The sequence below is a fragment of the Leptopilina heterotoma genome, unplaced genomic scaffold (assembly GCF_015476425.1).
Source record: "Leptopilina heterotoma isolate Lh14 unplaced genomic scaffold, ASM1547642v1 Lhet_10, whole genome shotgun sequence".
Lineage (NCBI taxonomy): Eukaryota > Metazoa > Arthropoda > Insecta > Hymenoptera > Figitidae > Leptopilina > Leptopilina heterotoma.
The window spans coordinates 1160785-1186887 of NW_025110813.1; the positions used below are offsets into that span (position 1 = coordinate 1160785).

At 21.3% G+C, this 26103-nt stretch overlaps 2 protein-coding genes across 2 annotated transcripts in view; one reads left to right on the forward strand and one right to left on the reverse strand.

Moving 5' to 3' along the window:
* Positions 1-448: 448 nt before the first annotated feature.
* Positions 449-26103, reverse strand: part of LOC122498611 — a 73662-nt gene continuing 48007 nt past the window's right edge. The window contains exon 3 of the mRNA XM_043606425.1: positions 449-736. Within this exon, the coding sequence (XP_043462360.1) occupies positions 545-736 (192 nt within the window). The 3' untranslated portion in view covers positions 449-544. The remainder of the gene's footprint in view (positions 737-26103) is intronic.
* Positions 11862-26103, forward strand: part of LOC122498603 — a 58893-nt gene continuing 44651 nt past the window's right edge. Inside the window, exon 1 of the mRNA XM_043606413.1 lies at positions 11862-12504. Within this exon, the coding sequence (XP_043462348.1) occupies positions 12343-12504 (162 nt within the window). The 5' untranslated portion in view covers positions 11862-12342. The remainder of the gene's footprint in view (positions 12505-26103) is intronic.

Consider the following 26103-nt stretch of genomic DNA (forward strand, 5'->3'; position numbering starts at 1 on the left):
TTACTTTTTTATGCTAGTTCTACACCTCTGCATACAGTATGATGTTAAAAATCGGACTCCAAGTTTGCACCAAAAAGATGGAAGTGATATATTGTTTCAATTTTCAATTTCGCAAAGTGTTAATACAGGGCAAAAAAAACACGATAAATAATAATTTGTTAAAAAGTAATTTAAAAAAAACGTATTCCAAAGATTTTTTGTCTACATCACAACAATTGGGATAAAATTGCTTTTAGTCATCGTTGTTGTCATCGATACCAGGAAATAAATAATACCCTCGGTTTAAAAAGAACAATTCTGTGCAGCATTTTTTTTTCTTTTTTGACTGGAAATAATATTTTTTTCATCTCGAATAATTTAAAATTTTATATACCGATTTAAATTGACATAATGTGCATACCACAAGGTAGGATAACATTGTATATAAGAGAGAAGATGAGGACGCAAACTCGTTTGTCACGTCCGAACGACACTGCCAGACAGAATGTTTATTAGCTGTTAATTATAGTTGAAACGTGCTAGTTAAATTGTGAGCAGAATCCTTTTAATTAAAATGACTTTTTGAAAAACATTTTCCAATATGGATCCTTTTACAATTCACTAAATGTGGACGTGAAGAGATTAAAAAACGCACATGATTGCGAAAGATGAGCGCATCATGCAGAAAATTTTGTTCTCGACTGTTGCATTTAAATGTTGTTTCAGTGTTGCTACGCAACCTGGAAACCTGGAAAACCTGGAAATGTCAGGGAATTTTTATCAAAATCCTGGAAAATTGTTTTTTTCTAAAGTTATTGTGTTTATTTCTCAAAAGATTTTGATTTGAAATTTTGTAAAATTTTAATTTTAAATGAATTTAATTAGAAATATAAAAAAAGATTTTTAAAAAAATGTTTAAACTAAAATTCTTCTGAAATTAGTTAAATTTTTTAATATCATATATTTAAAACCAGTTTTATTGAAAATAATGTATTTATCGAAAAATTTTAGTTAAAAACACTAAAACAAATTGAATTTTGAAGCAATTGCAAATTATTGCGGAAATTCAATTATTTTCAAAAGTTAGTAAAATTCTTCTCAGAAATTCAATTATTTTTTTTAAATTAGTAAAATTTTCCACAGAAATTCAATTATTTTCTAAAATTAGTAAAATTATTCACAGGAAATCAATTATTTTCTAAAATTAGTAAAATTCTTAATAGAAATTCAATTATTTTCTAAAATTAATAGATTTCTTCATACAGAAATTCAATTATTTTCAAAAACTGATAGATTTCTTTACAAGAATTCAATTCTTTTTAAAAATTAATAAAATTCTTCGCAGGGTTCAATTATTTTCACAAATTTTAAATAAAATTCTTCTCAAGAATTTAATTACTTTTCAAAATTAGTAAAAATTTTCACAGGAATTCAATTATTTTCAAAAAATTATTAAAATTATTAGCAGAAATTCAATTATTTTCAAAAAATTAGTAAAATTCTTAACAGAAATTCAATTATTTTTAAAATTAGTAAAATTTAATTATTTTTAAAAACTGATAGATTTTTTCACAAAAATTCAATTATTTTCAAAAATTAATAAAATTTTTCGCAGGAATTGAAATATTTTTAAAAATTAATATAATTCTTACCAGAATTCAATTATTTTCAACAATTTAAAAAAAAATTCTCGTCAACTATTCAATTATTATCTATAAATAGAAAAATTCTTCGCCAAAATTCAATTATTTTCAAAAATTTTAATAAAATTCATTGCAAAATTTTAATTATTTTCAAAAACTTTCCTCAATTCAATGATTTTTAATATCTACTACTTTAATAAAAATTCCTAATAGAATTCAATTGGTTAAAAAACTTTTTTATAAAATTCTACGCAAACATTTCACAGGAATTCAATTATTTACAAATTATTTTCATATTTTATTCAATTATTTTCATAAATATTAATATTTTTTACAGGGGTTCAATTATTTTCATAAATAATAAAACTCAATGCTGAATTTCAATTATTTTTAATAAAATTTTAATGGAATTCCTGGAAAAAGTTATTATTCTCAAAAATTTTATTAAAATTCGTCGAAAGAATTCAATTATTTCTAGAAAATGTAAAAAAAATTCTTCTTAAGAATTCTATTATTTTCAATACATTTTTAATTAAATTTCTTTAAAGAATAAAATTATTTTTCAATAATTTTAATGAAATTCTTTGCGTAACAATTCAATTTTTTCCAAAATAATTTTAGTAAAATTCTTCGCGGAAATCCAATTATGTTTAAAAATTTACAAATAATTGATTTTCAAAAGTTTTAATAAAATTCTTGGCAGAATTCAATTATTTAAAAATTTGTTGATAAAATTCTTTATGAAAATTCAATTTTAAGAAACAATAAATTGTTTAATAAAATATTTATTTTTATAGTTAAATAATTTAATTCTCGTAGAATTTTCTAGTAAATATTGATTTAAAAATGAATTTCAAATTAAAATCTTTGAAAATTTGTACTTTTTATGCTTTTAATTAAGAATTCTATAAAATTAATTTTTCTCAATAAGTTTAATGGAATTTTTTTTAATTATTTAAAGTTTTTAATTTCTAATATATTTAATTGAAAAATGGCAGAATAATCGAAATTTCGTAAAATTAAATTGTAAACAAAAGAATTTGAAAATTTACAAAGAAGAACTGTTTAAAAAATTATTAAAAAAAAATTAAAGAATTATTTAGTTTTTGAATATCTTAATTTTTCTATAAAAAGAAATAATGATTAAATATTTATTTAAAAATGAAGTTATTGATGTTTTCGAATAATTTTCATTTTAAAAACCTGGAAAAATTCCGTTTTTTAACCTGGAAAACTTGGAAAAGTCAGGGAATTTGAAAAGAGCAAAAGCGTAGCAACCCAGTGTTTATACGAATTTCTATAAAATTGTTTGTTTCAAAATTGTTCAACTAAAAGAAATGTAATTAAAAAAAATCAATTTCGTAATTTTTTAGTTAATAATAAATGATGTAAATAATGTGAGAAAAAATTTGTTTTTGCTTTTAGATAAAAATTGTGAGCTTGCAAGTTTTACGCTTATTTTACAAAATCCGACAACGTAGCGTCTTATACAAAAACAATTTATAACTTTTAAATTTTAGACTGAAAAACTTTAAAAAAAAATTGTAAAATGTTGCTGAGATATTAATCAAAATAATGTCCAAGTTTTAATAAATTTAAATCATTTTTTCCCTTTCAAAAAAAATTCATTAAAAACGCTTGAAAATCAACATCCTAATTGTGGTTTCTCCCCTTAAACAAAATTTTTCCTAAATAAAAATTTAGCGCAAATAAAATTTGTATTTGTATTCAAATAACATTTATTAGAAACAAATAAATACTTTAGTGGACTCCGAGTCAAATATATTGTTTTTTCTATAGAAAATATAAAAAAAATACATCTGATGAAATAAAATGAAACCAAAATTCGCAGCTCTGGAGAAAATTTGCGATTTTCTCCAAATTACAAGAGAAGATTCCAACGGACAAAATGCCGGCAATTTTCAAAGCAATTTCGTTAGTTTAAATACACAACTGCAACTTTAAATGCAACCATAAATGTTATTTCAAGTCGTAAAAACATTAAATTGTTTATAAAGTTGAGAAAAATACAGAAAATATTGAACAAACGCTATGTTTTTTACGAACGTTATAAAAATTAATAAATAAAAATACAAAAAAAAATATTTTTATATACCCCGAGGAAAAAAAATCATAGGTGCTCCAAAACAGTAAAAATGACAAATTTATGAAAAAATCTGTACAATATCTTTTTTTTTGTGTGGAAAGAAAACAAAGTGTTCCTTTACTCGTGAACTGAATTGAAAAAAATAAAAAAGGGTTAGGGCGGTGAATTTACATTGCATCGAATGGAGAACACGTCACAACTCGTCAATATAAAATGGAAAAGTAGTAAAGAAAATTGAATGCAAGAAAAGTTTGAAATTGCTGAATTGAATTACACTTCCTGAGGGTGAGATAGCGGAAATACAAACTAAGACGTGGGTCAATGACCCATTGAGAAAATTCTCTCTCCCTCTCTCTTTCTCTCTCACTCTTTCTGGCGTGACTAGAAGAACTTTTATAGTAATTCAAGACTTGTTCCCTATCTATATATTCCCAGGACGATTCTCCTAGTCCTGTGAGTTTGTTGGTAATTGTTAAATTCTCAGAGAGGTACTAAATAAGATAGACGAATTCTTTTTTCCACACTTTATTGCGGTAATAAATTAGTGGAAAGATTTAGAAAGAAGGAGAAGAAAAAACCTTTTTTCAATTCCTTATGAAAAATAAGCTGTTAAAATTCTTTAGAAGTGCGAATCTGATAAATAATAGAAAGAAAACTTTTATCTTACTCTATATTTTCTGCTTTCGTATTTAAAAGAGAAATTTTAATTTTTCAATTAATTGAATTTTAAAAGAATTGCGTTTACAATTTTCATAAATGGATAAACTTCAAAAGGTTTCAATTTAAAATTTTATAATATTTCAATTTTGAATGAATTTAATTAGAAATTTTGAAGAACTTAGATTTTGGAAAAATTTAAGTAATTCGAATTCTTCTGAAAATATAGTTAAATTTTTTAATAATATATTTAATTAATTATTAAAAATAAAGGATTTATAAAAAAATTTTAGTTAAAACACTATAAAAATGAATTTTGGAGAAGTTACAAATGATTGAAGAAATTCAATTATTTTCAAAAGTAATAAAATTCTTCCCACAAATTCAATATTATATACTAAAAAAATTTTTAATTTCTCGTCAAAATTTCAATTATCTAATTATAAATAATAAAATTTTTCTTCAAAATTCAATTATTTTCAAAAATTTTCCTCAATTCAATGATTTTCAATATCTACTATTTCAATAAAATTTTTCAAAAGAATTCAATTATTTAATCAAAATTTGTATAAAATTCTACGCAAACATTTAATTATTTTCATAAATAATAAAAATTTTACAGGGATTCAATTATTTTCGTAAATAATAAAATTCTTTTTAGGAATTGAATTATATTCACAAATAATAAAACTCATAGCAAAATTTCAATTATTTTTAATACAATTTTAATCGAATTTCTCGAAAAATGTAATTATTATTCTTAAAAATGTTATTAAAATTCGTCAAAAGAATTCAATTATTTAAAAATATTTGTTGATAAAATTTATGGTAGGTGGTCACTTTTTTTAAAACATAGTTTCTAATCGTTTTTGTCTAAAAAAAGCAATTTCTAATGAAATCTGTTTTCTAAAAAAAGTTTTTCTAACAAGTTTCGATTTCTAAAAAAAGTTTTTCTAAAAAGTAATGATTTATAATATTTATTTTCCTAAAATTTGTGAAATTCCATAATTTTTATGAATGTTAGAAAATTATTAAAAAAAATTAAGATTAAGAAAATAGAAACTATTTTGCATATTACCTGTTTCTCAATCACAATTTTGTTTACAAAATTTTTAATTTCTTTTTGAAAAGGTAGAAAAAAATTTTATAAAATTACTGTTTCTTATCACAATTTGTTAACAAACTTCTGTTCTTCTTTAAAAAAAATAATAATTTGCACCATTTTTATACAAAAATTTCCAAAATTATTTTATTTATGAAACATTTTTTTAGAAAATTTTAAATATCTTTAGGAAAAAAATTCCTGTAATTTCTATTAGTTAATTACAATTTGTAAAGAGATTATTTTAAAATTTTGTTAAAAAATTTGCATAATTTCTATTTTTTAATATAATTTTTTAACGAAATCTCAAGTATTTTTTTTTAAAATTAAAAAATTTTCATAAGTTTAATTTTAATCGTACATCTATTCATTAAGATTACAAAAATTGAATATTGTTAGAAAAATTTTTTTTGAAAATTACCTTCATTAGAAAAAGAAATTTTTAGAAAATGACCTTTATTAGAAGAAAGAAAATTAGAAAATCACCTTCATTAGAAAAAAGTTTTTTAAAAATTCACCTTTATTATAGAAAAAAAGTTTTTAGAAAATAAAAAATTAGAAAATACGTTTTAGAAAAACTGTACCCCAACCAAATTTATAAAAATTTAATTTTAAGAAATATTCAATTATTTAATAAATGATTTATTTTTGTATTTATAAATAATTGAATTCTCGCAGAATTTTTTAATAAAAATCGATTTAAAAATGAATTTTATATCAAAATTTTAGATAATAATTGAATATTAAAAGCATTATAGCATGACATTTTTAGAAATAATTAAATTTTGAAAATGTTTCTAATTAAAATCTTTGAAAATTTGAATTTTTCACTGTCAATTCAGTAAAATTATTTTTTTTGAAAAAGTTTAATTGAATTGTTTTAAAAGTTATTTGATGTTTTTATTTATAATATATATTTAATTAAAGAATTTCCGAATTATCGAAATTTCGTAAAATTGAATTGTAAACAAATTCATATATGAAAATTCTCAAAGAACTTTTTAAAAAATTATTAAAAATAATTGATTTAAAGAAGAATTTTAGTAAAAAATTCTAGGAAATCATAATTGAATTGAAATCCTGATGTTGATGCTTTCGAATAATTTTAAAAATAAAGAAATTCATAAATAAATGTAATAGAACATTTTTTTTGAGTATCTACTGATTTTTAAAGTGAATCATAATATTCTCAGGGAGAAAGTCAGGAAAAAAGTCAAAATTTTAAATGAAGATCAGGGAAAAATCAAGGTTAAACAAAATTTAATTTTTGTGTCAACCCTGCATTAGATATTTAATTTTAAAAATTAAAATAATGTTTAATTATTATATTTTTAATTTAGAATATTTTTTAATTACGTCAAATTTTTAATTTACAACATTTAATTGTTTTTGTTAAAAATTGAATTGTTTATACTCTTTCATTAGAACCGATTTAGAGTTTAAATATTTTTTTTCCTAATTTAAAAATAGAAAATAAAGAATAGGATTAATTTTTTGTTTTTAATTTAAAAAAAAAAGATTTGTAACTAAGTAATTTTATTTTTTCCACTTTGAACTATTATAAATTTTCACGTTATTGAATTTCAAAACGTTTATAATTAACGATTTAGAAGAAAAAATATTTTTCTATCCAACTTTTTCTATGAATTTTTGTCTAAAAAGTTATTTAAAATTTTCGTGATCGACAATTTAAAAAAAAATATATTTGTAAACAAAAAATTCTACTGTATTAGGTCTGAAAATACTTTTTTTTTCTCTTCATCCTTTATCGTATAAGCGTTATGAAATCCGTCGACGTATTTTCACATTGGAAATTTCACTTTCCCTGAAATGCTTTTGTGATTTAAAAATTGTTGGAAAATTCATAGTGTTGATTAATTTAAATTTTATTTTATTTTATTTCTTTCTGATTTGCTTTAAAGAACATAATTTGAAACGAAATAAAAAAAATATATATATTTATATAAAAAAAACACATAAAAAAATTCTTGTTTACACTTTCGTTTTTCATTCGCATTTAGAAATTAATTTTCAACGAAAGAAAAAAGCTTATTTTCATAAACAATAAACATCATAGAAAAAAAATCCAATATTTTGCCAAGACAGAGAAAAAAATGCAATTAAACATAATAGAAGAAATTGTGGTTAATATTTTTAGTGAAAACATGCGAAATAAATGAGTTTTCCATATATGTATGACAATGAAGAGAAAATGTCGGGACGAAGCTTATTTTAATTCCCCACCGTTAGACAAGAATTTTAATTAAAAATTAATTATCATTTTTTGACATATGTGATACTTGTTTATTTACTTACGTTTTGTTTCGAAAAACAAAAGTCAGATATAAAAAAGAATATTTTTAAAAACTAAAAACATATTTAAAAAGAAAAAATATATTTGAAAACTAAAAAATAATAAAGATAAAGGAATTTTTTTCTATGCAAATTTTTTGATATTTTCTCTTTGGAAAATTAGTATATCGAATTTTTCTGATTAACTATTTTTGAACAAAAGAAATTTATTAACAAAAAACTTTCATTGTTTTTTATAATTTAAAAAGGGGGTTAAAAACATGTTTAAAAAACAAAAAGCGTATTTAAACACAAAGGAAAACAAAAAAAACAAAAAGATGATACATTATATTTGAAAATTCATTAATATTAAAATATAAAAAGTTAAAATGTCAAAATAAGTTTAATCTTTCTGTACAGAAAAAAATTTATTATTCTCCCAACAATCAATGCCAAAAAAAAAATGTAATTTATATTTGAAAAAGCACAGCTGTCTCATATTTTCAGAATATAAACAGTAAATTTTTTCCCCTCGATATCACTATTATAGAATAGTAGACGCTTTAAGCATCCCTATAAGTTTTACTCAATCTTATAATTGACACAAAACAGAAAATTTACTATCGATTATTGATTGATATATTCGCGCAGCACTCCACAGTCAATTAAAAATGATAAATGGATGAGATTTTTTTTCTTTCTTTTTTTTTTTCTTTTTTGAAAACAAAACAAAATATTTATCTAACATATTTATAAATATATAACCTAGATCTATTGAGATTATTAAAACAAAGTTTGTACTCTACGTAACATTTTTGAAATGGTTAAACAATACCTTTAACCCATTTAGAAAAAAAAACTTGTTGATTTAAAGCGGCAAAAAAAGATAGTTTTTTTTATAAATATATGGGTCAAATATATTAATCACAGCAAGAATCCTATTGGATAATAGATGTTTCTTACTGTATTTATTTAACCGACTTAAATATCGACACGCGTATAGGTCATACACCTTTTTATCTTGATAAATACATCAAGGCAGAGGTTTATTTGATATAATTATATTTACTGTATAATATGTAAATAAAAAAGGATGAAAAAGTAATAGTCGTACAATAAAATTTGGGAATTAATAATTTATTGGGATTTTAATAATAAAATTTAAAAATTTGGTATTTGAGGTAGATTTGATCATTTTTGGGCGTTTCGCTTTTTATTTTTTTTTTTTTTAGGTTTTAGGTGTTTAAACAATCTTTTGACGTAAAATGACAAATAGAAAATAAACTACTGATAATAATGGTATATAATATTAAACAATGGAATATTATTTTGCTAAACATAATGGGGAACTGGCAATCTTGTTTAGAGATGTTGTATATAATATATAATTTCCAACGACATTTGTAGCACAAAACTTTTCATACAAAGTTGTTGTTACGAGAATATTTTATACAGATGGGATTTTTATTCAAGACTTAGAGTTTACCAGATTTTTAGTTTACCTGATTTTTAATTTACCAGATTTTTAATTTATTACTAAATTTTTTATTTACTGGATTTGTAATTTTCCAGATTTGTAATTTACTAAATTTTTTATTTATCGGACTTAGAATTTACCAGATTTGTATTTTAATAGATTTTTAATTTACTAAATTTGTAATTTATCAGATTTGTAGTTAACTGGGTTTTTAATTTACCAGATTTGTAGTTCACCGGATTTTTAATTTACAAGAATTATAATTTACCTGATTTTAAATTTCCCAGATTTGTAATGTATTACTAAATTTTTAATTTACTAAATTTTTAATTTACTAAATTTTTAATTTACCAAAGTTGTAATTTACCAGATTTATAATTTAAAAGAACTTTCATAATCAGTTTACTCAAAATTAATTGAATTGAATTTTCGTATGTAAATAATTTTTCGAATTAACAATTCTCATTCTACAGCTTTTTCAAATTCACTAGACATTTTTTTATCTGAAATTTAATTTAATAGAATTTTGATTTTCAAATTTTTCTTTAAATTAAAAAGACAATTTCTTTAATCGAATTAATTTTTAAGAAATAAATTCAAGAAAAACTGTGTTAAATTAAAATATTGTAGGATAAAATAAAAATTCTATTGAATAAAACTAGTAGACAGAATTTTTTATATCCGAATTTTCATTTAACAAAACAAAACAAAACAAAAAATTTCTATTGAACATAAATTATTTCATTCAATATGTGTAGAATTTGTCAAAAGGAAATTACATTCAGCAGAAGTTATGTAATACGAAAATTCTTTAATTAAGAAATTCTATTAAGCAGGAATTCAATATTACAGAAATTCTTTAATAAGGAAATTTTTTTGTCGAAAAATTTTGTTTAACAGAATTTACATTCTCAGGTAATTTTGTAATAGCGAAATTTAATACAAAAATAATAAAAACATTTCTGTCATAAAGAAATTCTATTAGGCAGAATTTAACTTAATTCAAAATGTATGCAATACAAAATTTTTGTTATTCAAAAAAACTGTATTTAACAGAAATTAGGTTATAAAGAAGTAGTATTAAACAAAAATTTTTTAACAAAGATATTCTTTAATACAGAAATTCTGTTATACAGAAATGACATTAAACAGATTGTATTAAGCAGAAATTCTATTAACTAGAAATTTAGATAAACAGAAATTTTATTAAGCAGACATTTTGTTAAACAGGAATTCTAATCAGCAAAAATTTAGCTAGTATTTCTATACTGTTAAACAGAAATTCCATTAGGCAGAAATTTTGTTAAACAAGAATTTTAATTAGAAAAATTTTGTTATACCGAAAATTAATACAAAAATAATGCAATTATTCCGACTACAGAAATTCTATTAAGCAGAAATACTGTTAAACAGAAATTCTATTAGGCAGAAATTTTGTTAAACAGGAATTCAAATCACCAAAAATTTTATTATGCAGGAATTCTATTAATCATAAATTCCATTGAATAGAAATTGTTGAAGAAAAACGTTATTCTGCATGCAGAAGTTAAGTTACACGGAAATTCTATTTAGCAAATATTTTTTAACCCAGAAATTCTATAATACAGAATTTCTGTTATACAAAAATGTTATTAAACAGAAATTCCATTTAACAAAAATTTTGTAATGTACCGAAATTTAATACAAAAATAATACAATTTTATTCTGACTACAGAAACTCTATTAAGCAGAAATACTGTTAAACAGAAATTCTATTTAGCGGAAATTTTTTTAAAGAGGAATTTTATTAAACATAAATTCCATTCAATCGAAATTGCCAAACATAAACTTTATTTTGCTGAACTTTATTTGTATACAGAAATTGTCTTAAGCAAACATTTTTTAATAAAAAAATTCTTTAACACAGAAATTTGTACGAAATGACTTATCCCTTCTACAATATAAATAAAAAGTAATAAATAAAAAAAACAATAGATAAAAATTCAAACACCCCTAATATCAATTCCATTTGATTAAATTACATCTAAATTGAAATTCGACTCCATAAAATCTGATCCAAGGAAAGATGAAACGATCAAAAATTCATCCCTCTGAATTTTTTCCTCACACATTCTTCCTTGAGGTATTCAACATTAATACAGAATATATTGTATAGAAATAGAAAAGGAAATAAAATGCATCAGATTGAACGTTAAACTATAAAAATTCAATTAATCATCATGAAGCTAAATTGTCCATAAATATAAGAAAAAACGGAAGAAAAGAAGAAGAAAAAGATGAAGAAGGAAAAAAAGTATCTAAACTGATCATTAAAGACGAAGAATCGAATGAGCCAAAAATACTATTTCACACCTACGCAATATAGGTATCTATTGAGAGGTCAGAAATCGCAGCTCTTCAGGGGGTGAAATTCTCTCTTCATCAAATAAAACAAGAGGATGACGTTTGTAAAAGGGGCGAAGTTTCTCTCTCTCTCTCACACTCACACTCTTTCTCACTCTTTTTCGTATGTACGCAATAATGTAAACACTGTCAAGTTTTCGCGCTTGCGTGGCTCCCACCATAAGCAGAGGAAAGTATATAGAAGAGCATAGAAACCATCGGTCGAGACACATTGCACATTCTGATAACGAAGAGGGTGGGCTTTTTGCAGAAAGTGGTAACAAGTGTCAGTAACATTGCACACGCATCGCATCAAAAAAAAAAAAATTATTTTTTCGCGCCAAAAATTTTTTTAAATAAAACTGTACACTTGATAAAATGATAGAGAAAATTTTTTTTTGAAAATTTATAATTTAAAAAATTCCATAAATATTCAAATCCCATAATAAAGAGTTGCGACAAGTGTTAAAAAAAAAGGAAGAAAAAGTCCTTCTTTTTTTAAAAAAAAAGTGTAATTTTATTTCTTTTTTCAAAGCAAATTTTTTAAACCCCAATTTTTTTTAACCTTCGTTTTCATGTCTAATGAAAAAATATTCATCGTGAGACTGAGAGTGATTGAAAATTAAAGGGGGGGAGGGAATCGTGATTCGAAGAAGGAGAGGAAAATAAAAGCGATCAAAACGAAGCACAAACGCAATCACAAATGGCGAACACGATATTTGGAATAATTTTTAATTATATTCTTATTTTTGTCATTACGTTAATTGTCCCTGGAATTTTTGCTCGCACATTTTATGATAAAAATATTTCAAATCAAGAATTAAACAACTTGGACTACAATAATTATAATTTGGATGAATATCAGGTGAGTGGACAATTTTTTCTTACTACTCGCATTGTCTCATCTCATTAATTCATCCTCATTATTAATCAAATTAATAAAATTAATTCAATATTCATTTGTTTAAATTTTAATGGTTATAGTTAAGTATCAAAATAAAATATAGAAAATAATTCAAGAAATTAAATATATTAAAAATAATTAGAATAATTAAAAATAATTAATTTTTTGTTAGTAATTGAAAAACAATTATTGTAAAGTTAACTAATCATGGTCTATTAATTACAGTACAATTAATCATTAATTAATTTTACAATAATTAATTATAAACATTTAATTACAGTAATTAATATTAATAATAATATTTACATATTTTGCTTACAAATGTTTTCTTTATACAACAAAAATATTTTATTTATATAATAAAAATATTTTATTCACATAGTAAAAATATTTTATTTTCATAATAAAAATATTTTATTCACAAAGTAAAAATATTTTATTTATACAAATATTTTAATTCTTATTTATATAATATATAATTAACCAATCAGAGTAACTTGATTAATTAATCATAATTTCACAGAAGAATTAATTAATTAATGAATTTATTTATTTATTTAGAATATAAACGGGAAAATTAAAAAATATTTATTATAAGTTTATTTTTATTCTGTTCTCCTTTATCCTTTATTTATAAATATTTATAGTTATTTTTAAATTTATATTGAAAGTTTTTGAACAATCCACAAGTTTTTAACGTTCAAGTAACAAAAATATTTATATGTTTCTAAAGTTTCGAACGTTTCATTGAACGACAAAATTTTTCTAATTATTTTGATTTGTTATTTTTTTTGTGCAGAAAAATTACTTTGTATACTAAAAAAAATAATTCTTGACTAAGTAAATATTTAATTTTTAATTATTTTTATTTTTTGAATAGTAATTTTTAAAAACGTTTAGAAAAAATGTTTGTAGAAAAAAAAAATTTCGTTCAAAACTTTAGGAAAATATTAATTAAAAAAATTTTTGCATAAAGTATTGATTGTAATATACAAATTTAACATCTAACATTTAGAAACTTTGTAATTAATTCTTTGTTACGTGACGCAAAATTATTGTAATAAAATTTCAATTCGAAGAAGAAACAAACAAATTTTGTAAATTTAAATGTTTAGAACGTTGGGAACATGCTTTTGATTTTAATGAAATAATTTCATTTTCTAAAAATTACTTTTTACGTCTATTATTAATTTTCATCCACATTTTACTTATTACGATAATTAAAGTTTAAGAATTATTTTAAAATAACTATTTTAAATATTTTTAAAATTTATTTAAATAATATAAATATTAACTTTAACATTTACATTTCTATGAATATTACATTTCATTCCTGATATTTTATTATAATTATAATAATTAATACTTTAAAAATTCTTTGTTCACAAAAGTGGGAAGAAATTTCAAAAAATTACTGTTTTTGAACATTGATTTTCAAACAAAACAAACTGATCTAATTTTCACAAAGCGATTGAATGTAATTTCACGTATTTGCATCATTATTATGTGTCAATCAGAAATATCTTTATTTAGAAGCAAAGTCCCAGTGTGAAATCGAAATTTAATTAAAACTTTTATAATTATAATTGTAAATTTAGAAAAAAGTCCATGTTTTTTTATTTCGAGAAATTGAAAGAAATAACTTTTTTAATTACATAATCACTAATAGTTGATTTTAAAATTGAAAATTTGTAATAATTTATTTCTAAAGCAATATTTTTATTTTTAACGTTTTGTTTCAAATCAAACTTGTATAATAATAATTTAATTGATTTAAAGGCTTTGCTAATTTTTTCTATAATCGAAAATATAAAATTTTTTAATTATCTTGATTGTGACCAAAATGTTTTTAAATTAAAAATTATTTGATAATAAATTTACGTCCCTGAAGTTAGCGTCGACGCTGAGCACCGAAAAGAATTTTTTTCACGAAATAAACAAAATTTAGACAATTGTTTCGAAGATTTCAGATTAAAAAAGTGCCTTGATGATTTTTTAATTTCCAAATTGAATGAAAAGTCGATTTGAGAGGGTCTTAAAATATTAAATTTACGTTTATATAACAATTTTTTTTTAAAATGGATTTATCAATTTTCGAAAATAATTTCTCCTCTTATATGTGTGCTAATGTTTAATATTTTATTGAAAAAAATATATTATGCAATTTACTTATATAAGTAAATTGCAACAAGCGAAATCAAGTTATAAAATTAATGGACTTTGTGAATTACATTTAATCCTTTGAATGTCGGGGAATTTTCCAATGCAATATAATATTTTGACAATTATATTATAATAGACTAACATTAGCAGTAATAAGCGAATTCTATATATATATTGTAAAATTATATCTCACCTTATTATTTTATCATTATTCGAAATTAATCTACGGTAATTATGAAAATTGCATACAATATGCATTTTAACTAAATACTGTTTATTTAACTTTAAAGATAAATTTGTTATTTTTATAGTCATTCATCAATAGATGCTATAAAAAATTCATTTAATATTTGAAAAAGATTTTTTAAAAGGTTTTTCTAAAAGGATTTTTTAAAAGAGTTTTTTTTAAAAGAGTTTTTTCCAAAAGTGGTTTTCTAAAACAGTTTTTCCAAAATAGGGTTTTCCAAAAGAGTTTTCCTAAAAATGTAAATTCTCTCCTCCAGTAATAAATTAAATGCAATGCTCTTATTTTAATATAACATGTTAAATTAAAGTAAGATGCAATGCTTTTATTTAAATTTTTTAATGTAATAAAATAAGAGCGTTTCCATTTTATATTCTTAAATGTAATGTATAAATTTAGTATGTTTAAAGCATTTTAGAATAAATTTATGCGAGAAATAAGTGAATAAAATAAAATGCAACACTTTGCAATAATTTTGGATTCATTTAAAAACATGATTATGAAATTTTCATGTATAATTTTGTCAGAAGAATAAGGGAAAAAAGTTTTAGATACAAATAACTTAACTTGAAGTAAAGCCACGGCGGAAGATTGTTGTCAAAATAACTAGAATAGTTTTAACTTAATGTAATTTTGAATTCTGATGATGTGGAAAATTAAACAACTGCCTATACGTTGTCCCTTTCTCATAAATAAAAATATTCTAAAAATATTTATTTGATATTAGACACTTGTCTAATTATTTGAATCAAAGAAATTTTTCTTCAGAGTATATATTTGGTATATATGAAGAATTAACAATTAAACTCAAAAATAAAATTCTTGAATTAAAAATTAATTCTTTAAATTAAAAACTAATTTTCAGCAATAGAAATTAAATTTTTAGTAGGTATTAGTTATAATATACAAGTAATGGTAAAAGAAATTTATTTGATTCGAATAACCGATTACTTCCCTGTTATCAAATAAATATTTACTTGAATCAAATAATTTTTATTTCAATAAAAAGAAATTGGAGTTGAACCAATAATTTATTTAAAGTTGATCCTCTTTGTGTATTTTAGTTCAAAAAAATTACAAACATAACCTTCAAATTTGTTGCTTCTTAGTTACCTTTCTTTGGAGCTGGTCACATTTTTTTTAAATTGATTTTAAGTATCAATTTATTTAATGAAGGAATTAATTCAAAGGCTCTAAAAAATTAGAAACGATAAAAGTATCGTAAAGTAAAGTAAATTAAAAATTTTAATCCGTTTATATTAATTGCCAAACTCTCTAAATTTGATTATAAATAATTATAGAATTACGAATATTGACGAACATTTTGAGATTCAACATGGAGATTCTATGTACTCTCCACCTGCGAACGCCAAGGTCACCGTTAGATGGTAGTTCAGTTGATAAAATCAAATTCCTCGCCACCTAGTGGCGACCTTGGCGTTCTCAAGTGGAGAGATTCAAACACCATTTTATCCCTCAAACATTTTTTTTTTAATTAAAAGAAATTAAATTTTTAGTAATAGAAATTAAATGTTTAGTACCCAATAGTAATAATATAGTAATGGTATACAGTACAAACCTTTTACTTGTTTATTAGCAAATAAATGTGTATTTACTTACATTAAATAATATTTACTTGAATCAAATAAACTTTGTTTGAACCAACAATTTCAGTATTTGTGGCAAATACCATTTAATTGACTTGAATAAAAATTATTTGCTACTATTTATTATAAAACAAATAGTTATTTATTCTCAAATAAATATTTATTTATTCGATAACAGACAAGTAATAGTTTATTTGCATCAAATAAATTTTTTTCAGTAGTGTCAATATGAATATAGTAATAGTAGAGTAATTTAGTAATATTTTTAGTAATTGTTGTTTTATTAATAAAAATTATATTCTTATTACTAAAATACTGAAGTTGTTTAAATACCAATTATGTACTTTGCAAATTATTTCGGTTAATCAAAAATAGTTACAAAATTTCCTACAGAACTTATTCCAATGACGTGATGATGATGGCACTACCTAATCACCCTTAACATTTACCGTTATAAATTTTCAAAATACCCTAATTCTTTTTAACGTCGCAAAATGAATATTTGACATAACGCCGGTTAACATTCTTCCCTTAATTGCACCCACGACTCCCATTCGCTTTATATCAATTCTCGTATGTACATTAAATCTTTCATGACTCTTTTTTCTCTTTCGCGTTTTTTATTCTTTTCTTTTTTTCCTTTTTGTTAAACGTATAATTTTAAAGACACACTTTTTTCCAGCAATAATTTTAACTAATTAATTTGCCAAAATATTTACTTTATTTATTCTCTTTCGAGTTTTTAATTTCTTTCCTTCGTATAATCTTAATGACACACTTTTTTCCATAAATCATTTTAATTATTTATCTGAATATTTATTTATCTATTTATTTATTTTTTTTATTTATTTCTTATTTATATTTTTCTTATTTATTTATTTATTTATTTATTTATTTATTACAAAGCCAAATTATTAAAACATTTATCTGAACGTAGAAATTGTGTGGCGAGTATTGATGGGGTAAAATGTAAATTAATTAATTAATTATCTAATTAAATACAAATTGTAATAATTTTAGTCCTAATTTATTATTATTTTAATATATAAATTCCGTTTACCTTGTCAATAAGTAGATATTAATAATTTCTTTTTTACCCTGTATAGCGATGAGGTTCGAATTTCTTTATTCCCTTGATAAGATAAATCTGATATTTATACAATTGAGTCCTTCGATCGTACTTTATTATTTAACCATTTTTGTATGGGCATAACATTTCTGTCAATAAGTTTCAACATCTCAAGAAAATGCACATAACATTGTACCTGGCTATGTATGCAATTCCAATAGATTTACTGTATAGAAAGGAAGAAAGTAACGAATTGAAAAAAAATGAAATGTTTATATCTAAATATAGAAATTATGTCGCGACTATTCTCGAGGTTAAAAAATAATTTGTAAACAAAAATTAAGTAACTGTGTAATTTTAAATATACTTTACAATTAGAATAATTTTAATTTATTCAATAATTAAAGTAATTCAATTTTAATTAATAATTAGAATATTTTAATTTTAATCAATAATTAAAGTAATTCAATCTTAATTAACAATTAAAATAATTTAATTTTAATTAACAATTAAAATAATTTAATTTTATCTAATAATTAAAATAATTCAATTTTAATTTATAATTAAAATAATTTAATTCTAGCATAAAAAGATAATAAAATAATTATTAGATATAATCAAGAAGTAAAAATATAATCATTCGATAATTAATTCACCGACGTTCTTTTACAATTTCAAGAGTTCAAATGAACGACGATATTTTTGTTACTTCTTTTAATTTCTATTTTTTTTTTAATTAAATAATGATTTTTTATATTAAAAAAATTAATTAAAAAGTAAATAATTAATTTATATTATTTCCATTTCAGTTAAGTACATTTTGAATTCGTTTTTAACAGAAAACAAATTTGTATTTTAATTTTAATTAAGTACCTACCTAATTAAATAATGATTAAATTATTAAATAATTATTATATGATTAAATAATACTAATACTAATAATAATAATAATAATAATTAATAATAATAATAATATCAATAGCAATAATAACAATTTAAACAGTCACTGAATAATAAATTTAATATTATTAATATATTTTTATTAATATGAATTAAATTATAATAAAAGAGATTGAAATTAAGGGCATTTGAACTATTACGACGTCACAATTTTAGAACACATGCCTTGCACTAACTGTGACATCATAATGGTTCAAATCCCCTTAATTAATAAATTGACATTTAAAATGGTAGTTTTACTATAAAAATAAATACACCCTCAGAAAAGATACCATTGTCTCACAGCCAAATAGAAATTAATTGATCACAAATAAATTTCATTTGATTAAAATAAAAAATTTATTTCCATCCTTAAAATATATTTATTTCTTACAAATAAATTTTGGTTTAAATAAAAATTTTATATCCGCCCAAAAAAAATTTATGTATGCCAAATGAAATTTTTATTTATATAATAAAACGGGCCTGTCCCATTAATATATTCTAAATAAATAAAAAAAGAAAATAGACTGTAAGATAAATAATAAAATTTTTGAACAGAAATATATTTTATTTAGTTTAAATAAAACATTTCCCTGGGTGTATATATCATGCATACAAACATCAAAGTATTAGTTGAAAATATTTTTCCAATATCATATTATGTGAATTTTGCGCAACCATTTTTTGTTCATTGTTTTCTTTTTTTTTCTTTTCTTTTTTTTTTATTTTTGCGATGTAAATAGTGTCACATACGTGTATAAAAATTCGAGAAAACATTTGAAAATTTCCATAATATCATTGTTGCATCCTACATTCCTACCACTTGGAATTTATTGTTTCTCATTGTATAATCGTAACTGCACTCCTATATATATATAGTTCGCGGAAAATTCTCCACGATAAATGACAACTTATTTAAGTATATTAAACTTTCCTAAAGCTTTTTACGAAAACTAAAAATTAGGTCACTTACTTTTACTATTATACTATACAGTTACGTAATAAAAAATATGCAAATTTTTATTCTACATTTAAAATTATTATATATACCTATATGTGATGCAAAGTGTGAAGAAATGGAACTTTAAGGGCATCACCCACATTGTGACGTCATTATAGCAGCCATTTAAAATACGTCATTCAACTTTTAAACTAAGAAAAATAAACATAAATAATTACTTGCAAATTAAAATTAAATTCTTTGCTATTATTATTAATATTATTATTTTCATTTGATTGTGTTTTTCAATTTTTTTAGTTTAGTCATTTTATTTGCTATATTTTTACAATATATATATTATTCAATTTAGGCGCAGTCAAAGTAGCCTTTTCTATAAAATTTAAATTAATTTATTTAGTTACAATAATTTTCAAATTTCACATTTTTTTATTTTTCACATTATAACATACATTCATTGTTGCTTTTTGAAAAGAAAAACTTTAATGCAAATATTTTGCGGGAAAATGGACCCCGTTTTATAATGAATTTTGAAAACGCTAAAATAATAAAAACCTTAATTATTTTCATTGTGGGTATAATGAAATTGTCTTTTCATTTGTTTAACGTTAATTTTTGTAACCTGCTAAAATATTATTTTAAAACTACAATTCAAAAATAATTTAATATCATAAAGTTCAAGCAGCTTAGAAAATATGGTTATCAGCCCACCCACTTATTTTGAAAATTAAATTTTGAAGTTAAATATTTTTTTCTTTAAAACCAACGTAAAATTTTGAAAAATTAAGTCGATGCTGATAACTGGTTGTAAGTTTCAGCTTCATAAAAAAAATATTTTAATTTAAAATTTAATTTCCAAAATTAAATGGTTGCTGAAAACTGGGTGACTTTGTAATTTGATAGTGTTTAGGGTCCTAAACAAGTGTGCAAAAAAGTTTTGCAAAATTTTTAATATTTTTCAAGATATTTGCAATTTTATAATTTCGACACTTCGTTTTCAAGAATTTTTATCTCTTAAAATATTCATTGTAGAAAAAAATTTTGTTATTAAAAATTATAGAGAAAATATTGAACTTTGATAATATTATTTTAAAAAATGAATAAATTTAATTTTTTAACAATTTGTTTAAACAATAATTTTTTAATGTTAATTTTTTATATTGAGATGGTGATGGATTTTTTAATATTTTTTAAAATTTTTTTAAAAATAAACTTCATTTTGTGCTGAACCGACTGTGTAAATATAAGAATGGTGTTTTTTGAATTTTTTGAGAAATATTTTCTTCAAATTTTTACTGCACTATTCTTACGCGCGTCACCTTCGACAGCGTCAACAGATTACACAAACCACTAATGTAAATAATCAATTATTGATATTTTTATCTTATTACACAATGTTTTTAAATAAAATTATTTATATTTTCATAAATAATTATACAGTCGAGTCCGCTTATTACGACTTCGCTTATAACGACTGTCCGCTTATAGCGACCTTCTCGGGCCCTTTATACTTTGGTTTACATTGCATTACAAAGTGTATATATTTTTTCGCTTATAACAAAGTCCGGTTAATGCGACGGAAATCCTCCATCCCTTAAATGTCGTTATAACCGGACTCGACTGTAATGTAATTAATTAAATTAATTAAATTAATTAAATTAATTAAATTAATTAAATTAATTAAATTAATTAAATTAATTAAATTAATTAAATTAATTAAATTAATTAAATTAATTAAATTAAGGGAATTAATTAAATTAAGGGAATTTGAACCATTATGACGTCACATATTTAGAACAAATGCTTTGGACAAACTGTGACGTCATAATGGTTCAAATGCCCTTAATTATAATTAAATTAATTAAATTAAATTAAATTAAATTAAATTAAATTAAATTAAATTAAATTTAATTTAATTTAATTAAATTAAATTAATTAATTTAATTTAATTAAAAAATTAAATAATTAAATAATAGTGCAGTAAAAATTTCAAAAGAGTATTTCTCAAAAAAATCAACAAACACAATTTCTATATTTATAAATTCGGTTCAGCACATAATGAAGTTTAGTTTAAAAAAAATTTTTAAATATATCACCATCTTTATAAAAAAATTAACATTCAAAAACTATTGTTTAAACTAATTGTTAAAAAATTAAATTTATTCATTCTTAAAAATAATATTATTAAATTCAATTATTTTTGCAAGTAGTAAAATTTTTTGCAAAAATTCAATTATTTTTAATCCATTTTTAATAACATTTCATAAAAAAGAATTCAATTTTTTTTAAATTTTTAATATTTTTGGAAAAAATTCAATTATTTTCTAAAATTGTAAGAAATCCTTCGAAACAATTGAATTATATTTATATAAATAGTAAAATTCAATTGTTTTCAAAAAAGTTTCACGAAAGAATTCAATGTTTTTTCTTAATTCGATATAAAATTTTTCAAATGAATTCAATTATTTTCAAAATTTTTAATTAAAATTATAAAAGAAACTCCATTATTTAAAAAAAAATTCAAAGAAATTCTTCTAAAAGAATTTAATTAGAATTTTCAAAAATTTTAACAAAATTCTTCGCGGGAATTCAATTATTTTCCTAAATAATATAAAATTGGTCGATAAGGAATTCTATTATTATCAAATTTTTTGATAAAATTCTTTGCAACAATTCGATGATTTTCAATACATTAATTTTAAAATTGAAAAAAAGAAAAATCACATATACATTGATGCTTTTTCAAAAGAAAAATTTCTGTGAAGTATAGGGTAAATGCACTAGTAGTCGGACACTTAAGGATACAATCTTAAATTATGCTTTTTTTCTTGAAATAGCAAATATCTACTGTGTTTATAAGCACATTATTAATTAAAGGAGTTCTTCAGGATTAAAAATCATATAAATTTGTTACAAATAGTTGAGTATTTAATAAAATATAAACATTTTAATAAAAAATTACGAATGCTTGAGTAGTCGGACACTTTTTCCCCTTGTTTCTATAGTCGGACATCTGTCAGATATTTTGAATTTATAAAGTGAAAAAGATAATTTTTTAATTGCTATCTGCTGGAAAATGGAATTAAAGAATATTAGAAGTTATTAATATAATATTTAGATCCTATACGTTTTAATATTTATGATTAATTATCAACAAAACTTTGTGCCACTCATCGCGCTACTCGAAAATGGTTGTATCTATAGTCGGACACCATGATTTTTAAAACATTAAATAAAATATTTCTTGTTTAATTATTTTCGAAAATAACACTATTTTAATAAAATATAAACTTCACACATTCGTCTAGTATACTTTTTAAAGTAATTATCACAATGCATTATTATTTATTTGACAAAAAACACGAAAGTGTCCGACTACTAGTACTGTCCGACTATACCCGCACTTACCCTATTTAGCGGAAAAAGACTTTGAAATAAATTTCAAAAACGTCGAATAAAAATTTTAATTTCTTTTTACTTATTCTGAAAAAATTAATAATAACAATGAAATTGTCTTTCCATTTGTTTAACGTTAATTTTTGTAACCTGATAAAATATTATTCTAAAACTACAATTCTAAAATAATTTAATATCATAAAGTTCAAGCAGCTTAGAAAATATGCGGTTATCAGCCCGATTGGGGTACAAAAGTTCCAAAACGGAAGTTCCAATCGAAGAATTCCAAGAAAAAAGTTCCAAAATGAAAAGATCCAAAATTTATTTTTCCAAAGTACAAAAGTTCCAAAGTCCAAAATGTCCAAAATATAAATTTACCAAAGTGTGAAATTTCAAAAAAAAATTTCCAAAATAAAAAGTGTTGAATTGTTAAATAAGTGAAAAGTATTGGAGTTGTTTGAAGAAATAAGGCATCTCCAATATTTTACATTATTTTTTCTATCTGAATGCTTGTAATACAGAAATCCTTCGATATGTAAATAATTTTTTTCCGACTTGTATTAATTCTACCATAATTAAAATTTACAATCTAATATAATTTCACTGTTCACTATTTTATAGTTTAAATAAAATTTTAAATTAAAATAAAATTTTTAATTTTACTAATTTACAATTTAATTAATATAATTTCACTGTTCACTATTTTATAGTTTAAATAAGATTTCTAATTTTACTAATTTACAATTTAATATAATTTCACTGTTTACTATTTTTAAATTAGAAAAAAAAATTTTAATTTCACAACATAATTTTGGAATGAGCACACGTTGAATGAAATTTTTGATTTGAAATTTAAAAAATAAAAAAAACAATGTTTGGAAAAAACGACTATTGGAAATATAGTACTTTGGTAAAAATGGCCTTTGGAAAAATAATACTTTGGAAAAAATATCATTTGGGAAAATTATAATTTGGATCCTTCGGAATTGGAACTTCTGTTTTGGAACTTTTGACTTATTTTGAAAATTAAATATTTTTTTTTAAAACCAACGTAAAATTTTAAAAAATTAAGTCGATGCTGATAACTATGGTTGTAAGTTTCAGCTTCATAAAAAAGATTTAAATTTAAAATTAAAAATTAAAAATTCGAATTAGAATTGAAATTCTACGTGTGTTGAAAAGTTTTTTCCAATAATGCTAATTAGATGTAGAAAAGCGAGAAAAATTTTTGGCAAATGTTTTAATTGAAAAAGTATAACAAGTTTTCCTATAGCGACTTTTTTTCCTCTTTTTATTATTTTTGTTTTTTTTTTATGAAAAAGTTAAATTTCTAAAATTGTTTTTGTGTAATGAGAAGCATGATGATCTTTTCGCACATTGACTATTTGCTGAAACTTTCGAGAAACGTAATTAATTTCTACTAAGACAGTTCGTTAGTTATAAGTAATTAAGTGAGTTTCGAACATTTATCGTTTTACTCGTTGCATATATATATATATATATATATATATATACATACAATTCTCATTAATGTCGAAAGAACATTTTCCTTGTTAAAAACAAAAAATCTTTTCTTATATACATATAATTTATTTATATACCTATATATAAATTCTCCGATTATCTCATCCGTACGATAAGCGTGATGCTAATTAGATTATATTATATGAAATTAATTTTCAATGAGAATAGTATTATTCAACTCAATTAATTTTATATATATATATATATATAATTTATTTATATAATTTTTATATATTATTTTTTTTATTATTTCATTATTAATGATTGAATAATATTATTTATTATTTTACAAAAATGTCCAATAAGAATTTTGAAGCTTAATTTTCAAACATTCAGTACCAGTTGGAAATTTAAAGAAAAAATTTAAAAATCCAGATTATAATGTAGCCTAAGAAGTAACTAAGAAGTAACACTTTTTTACTTCTTAGGATAAACAATGAATATATATATATATATATAATAAAATAAAATAAAAGTAATTATTATTAATATTTTTATATTGATTTAACACTTTTTTATAATAATACAGTGATCAAAACTTGTCGGGAATGAAATACGGAAACAAATACTAACACCTGTTGATTAGGATTATCATTTTAGTAGCCTTTGTGAGTACAAAAAGTTTTTTATGTGTAAATTATTGTTTAGTATTCAATTTTTTTTGTGGATTTTATTTTATTTTAAGAAATGATTCCTGCGTCTATACATAATATTAAAATATAATATTTCAAAAAATGATTATTAATAAATATTAGCAATGAAAATGACTAATTGGCAGTAAGAGTGGCTAATTATTATTATTAAGAAAAGGAATTTATTAGTAATAATGACCATTTACAAGTACAGACTTCGCCACTTGATAATTAATTTTAAAAAAGTAGCAAAAAGTAGCTTTTAAATTAAAAAAAGTCGTAAAAAAGTAGCTATCGAAAAATTAAACTTGACAAACAAAAAAAAACTCGTTTTACACACTTCACAAAACTGACAAAAATTCCATTCCATATTTTTTATTTTCCTGACTTTTTCCTAATTTTCATCAAAAATATTCACTTCTTTCTTATCCTGCTAATAAATTGAATTCCTGCAACAAATTTTATTATTTATATGAAAGAATTTAAATATTTATAACAATAGTTTTTAATTCTTGCGAACAGTTTTATAAAAAATTTTAAATAATTGATTTCCTTCGACTAATTTTATGCAAATTCTAATTTAAATAATTGAATTCCTGAGAAATTTTTATTATTCATGAAAAGAATTGAATTCTTACGAAGATTTTTACAAAAAAATTTTTAAATAATTGAACTCTGTTTGTAAATTTTATGAAAATAGTAGATATTGATAATCATTGAATTGTGAAAAGTTTTTAAAAATAATTAAATTTTACAAAGAATTCTATTTAAATTTTTGAGAATAATTGAATGTCTGTGTGGCATTTTATTAAATTTTTTTTTGAAAATAATTGAATTCCTAATAAGCATTTTATTATATATGAAAATAATTGAATTCTTGTGAACGATTTTATTAGAATTCTTTATAATAATTGAATTTCCAAGAAAAAATTTATTAGTTTTAAAAATAATTGAATTCTTGTGATAAATATTATTATTTATGAAAATAATTGAATTTCGCAAAGAATTTTATTAAAATGCCTCAA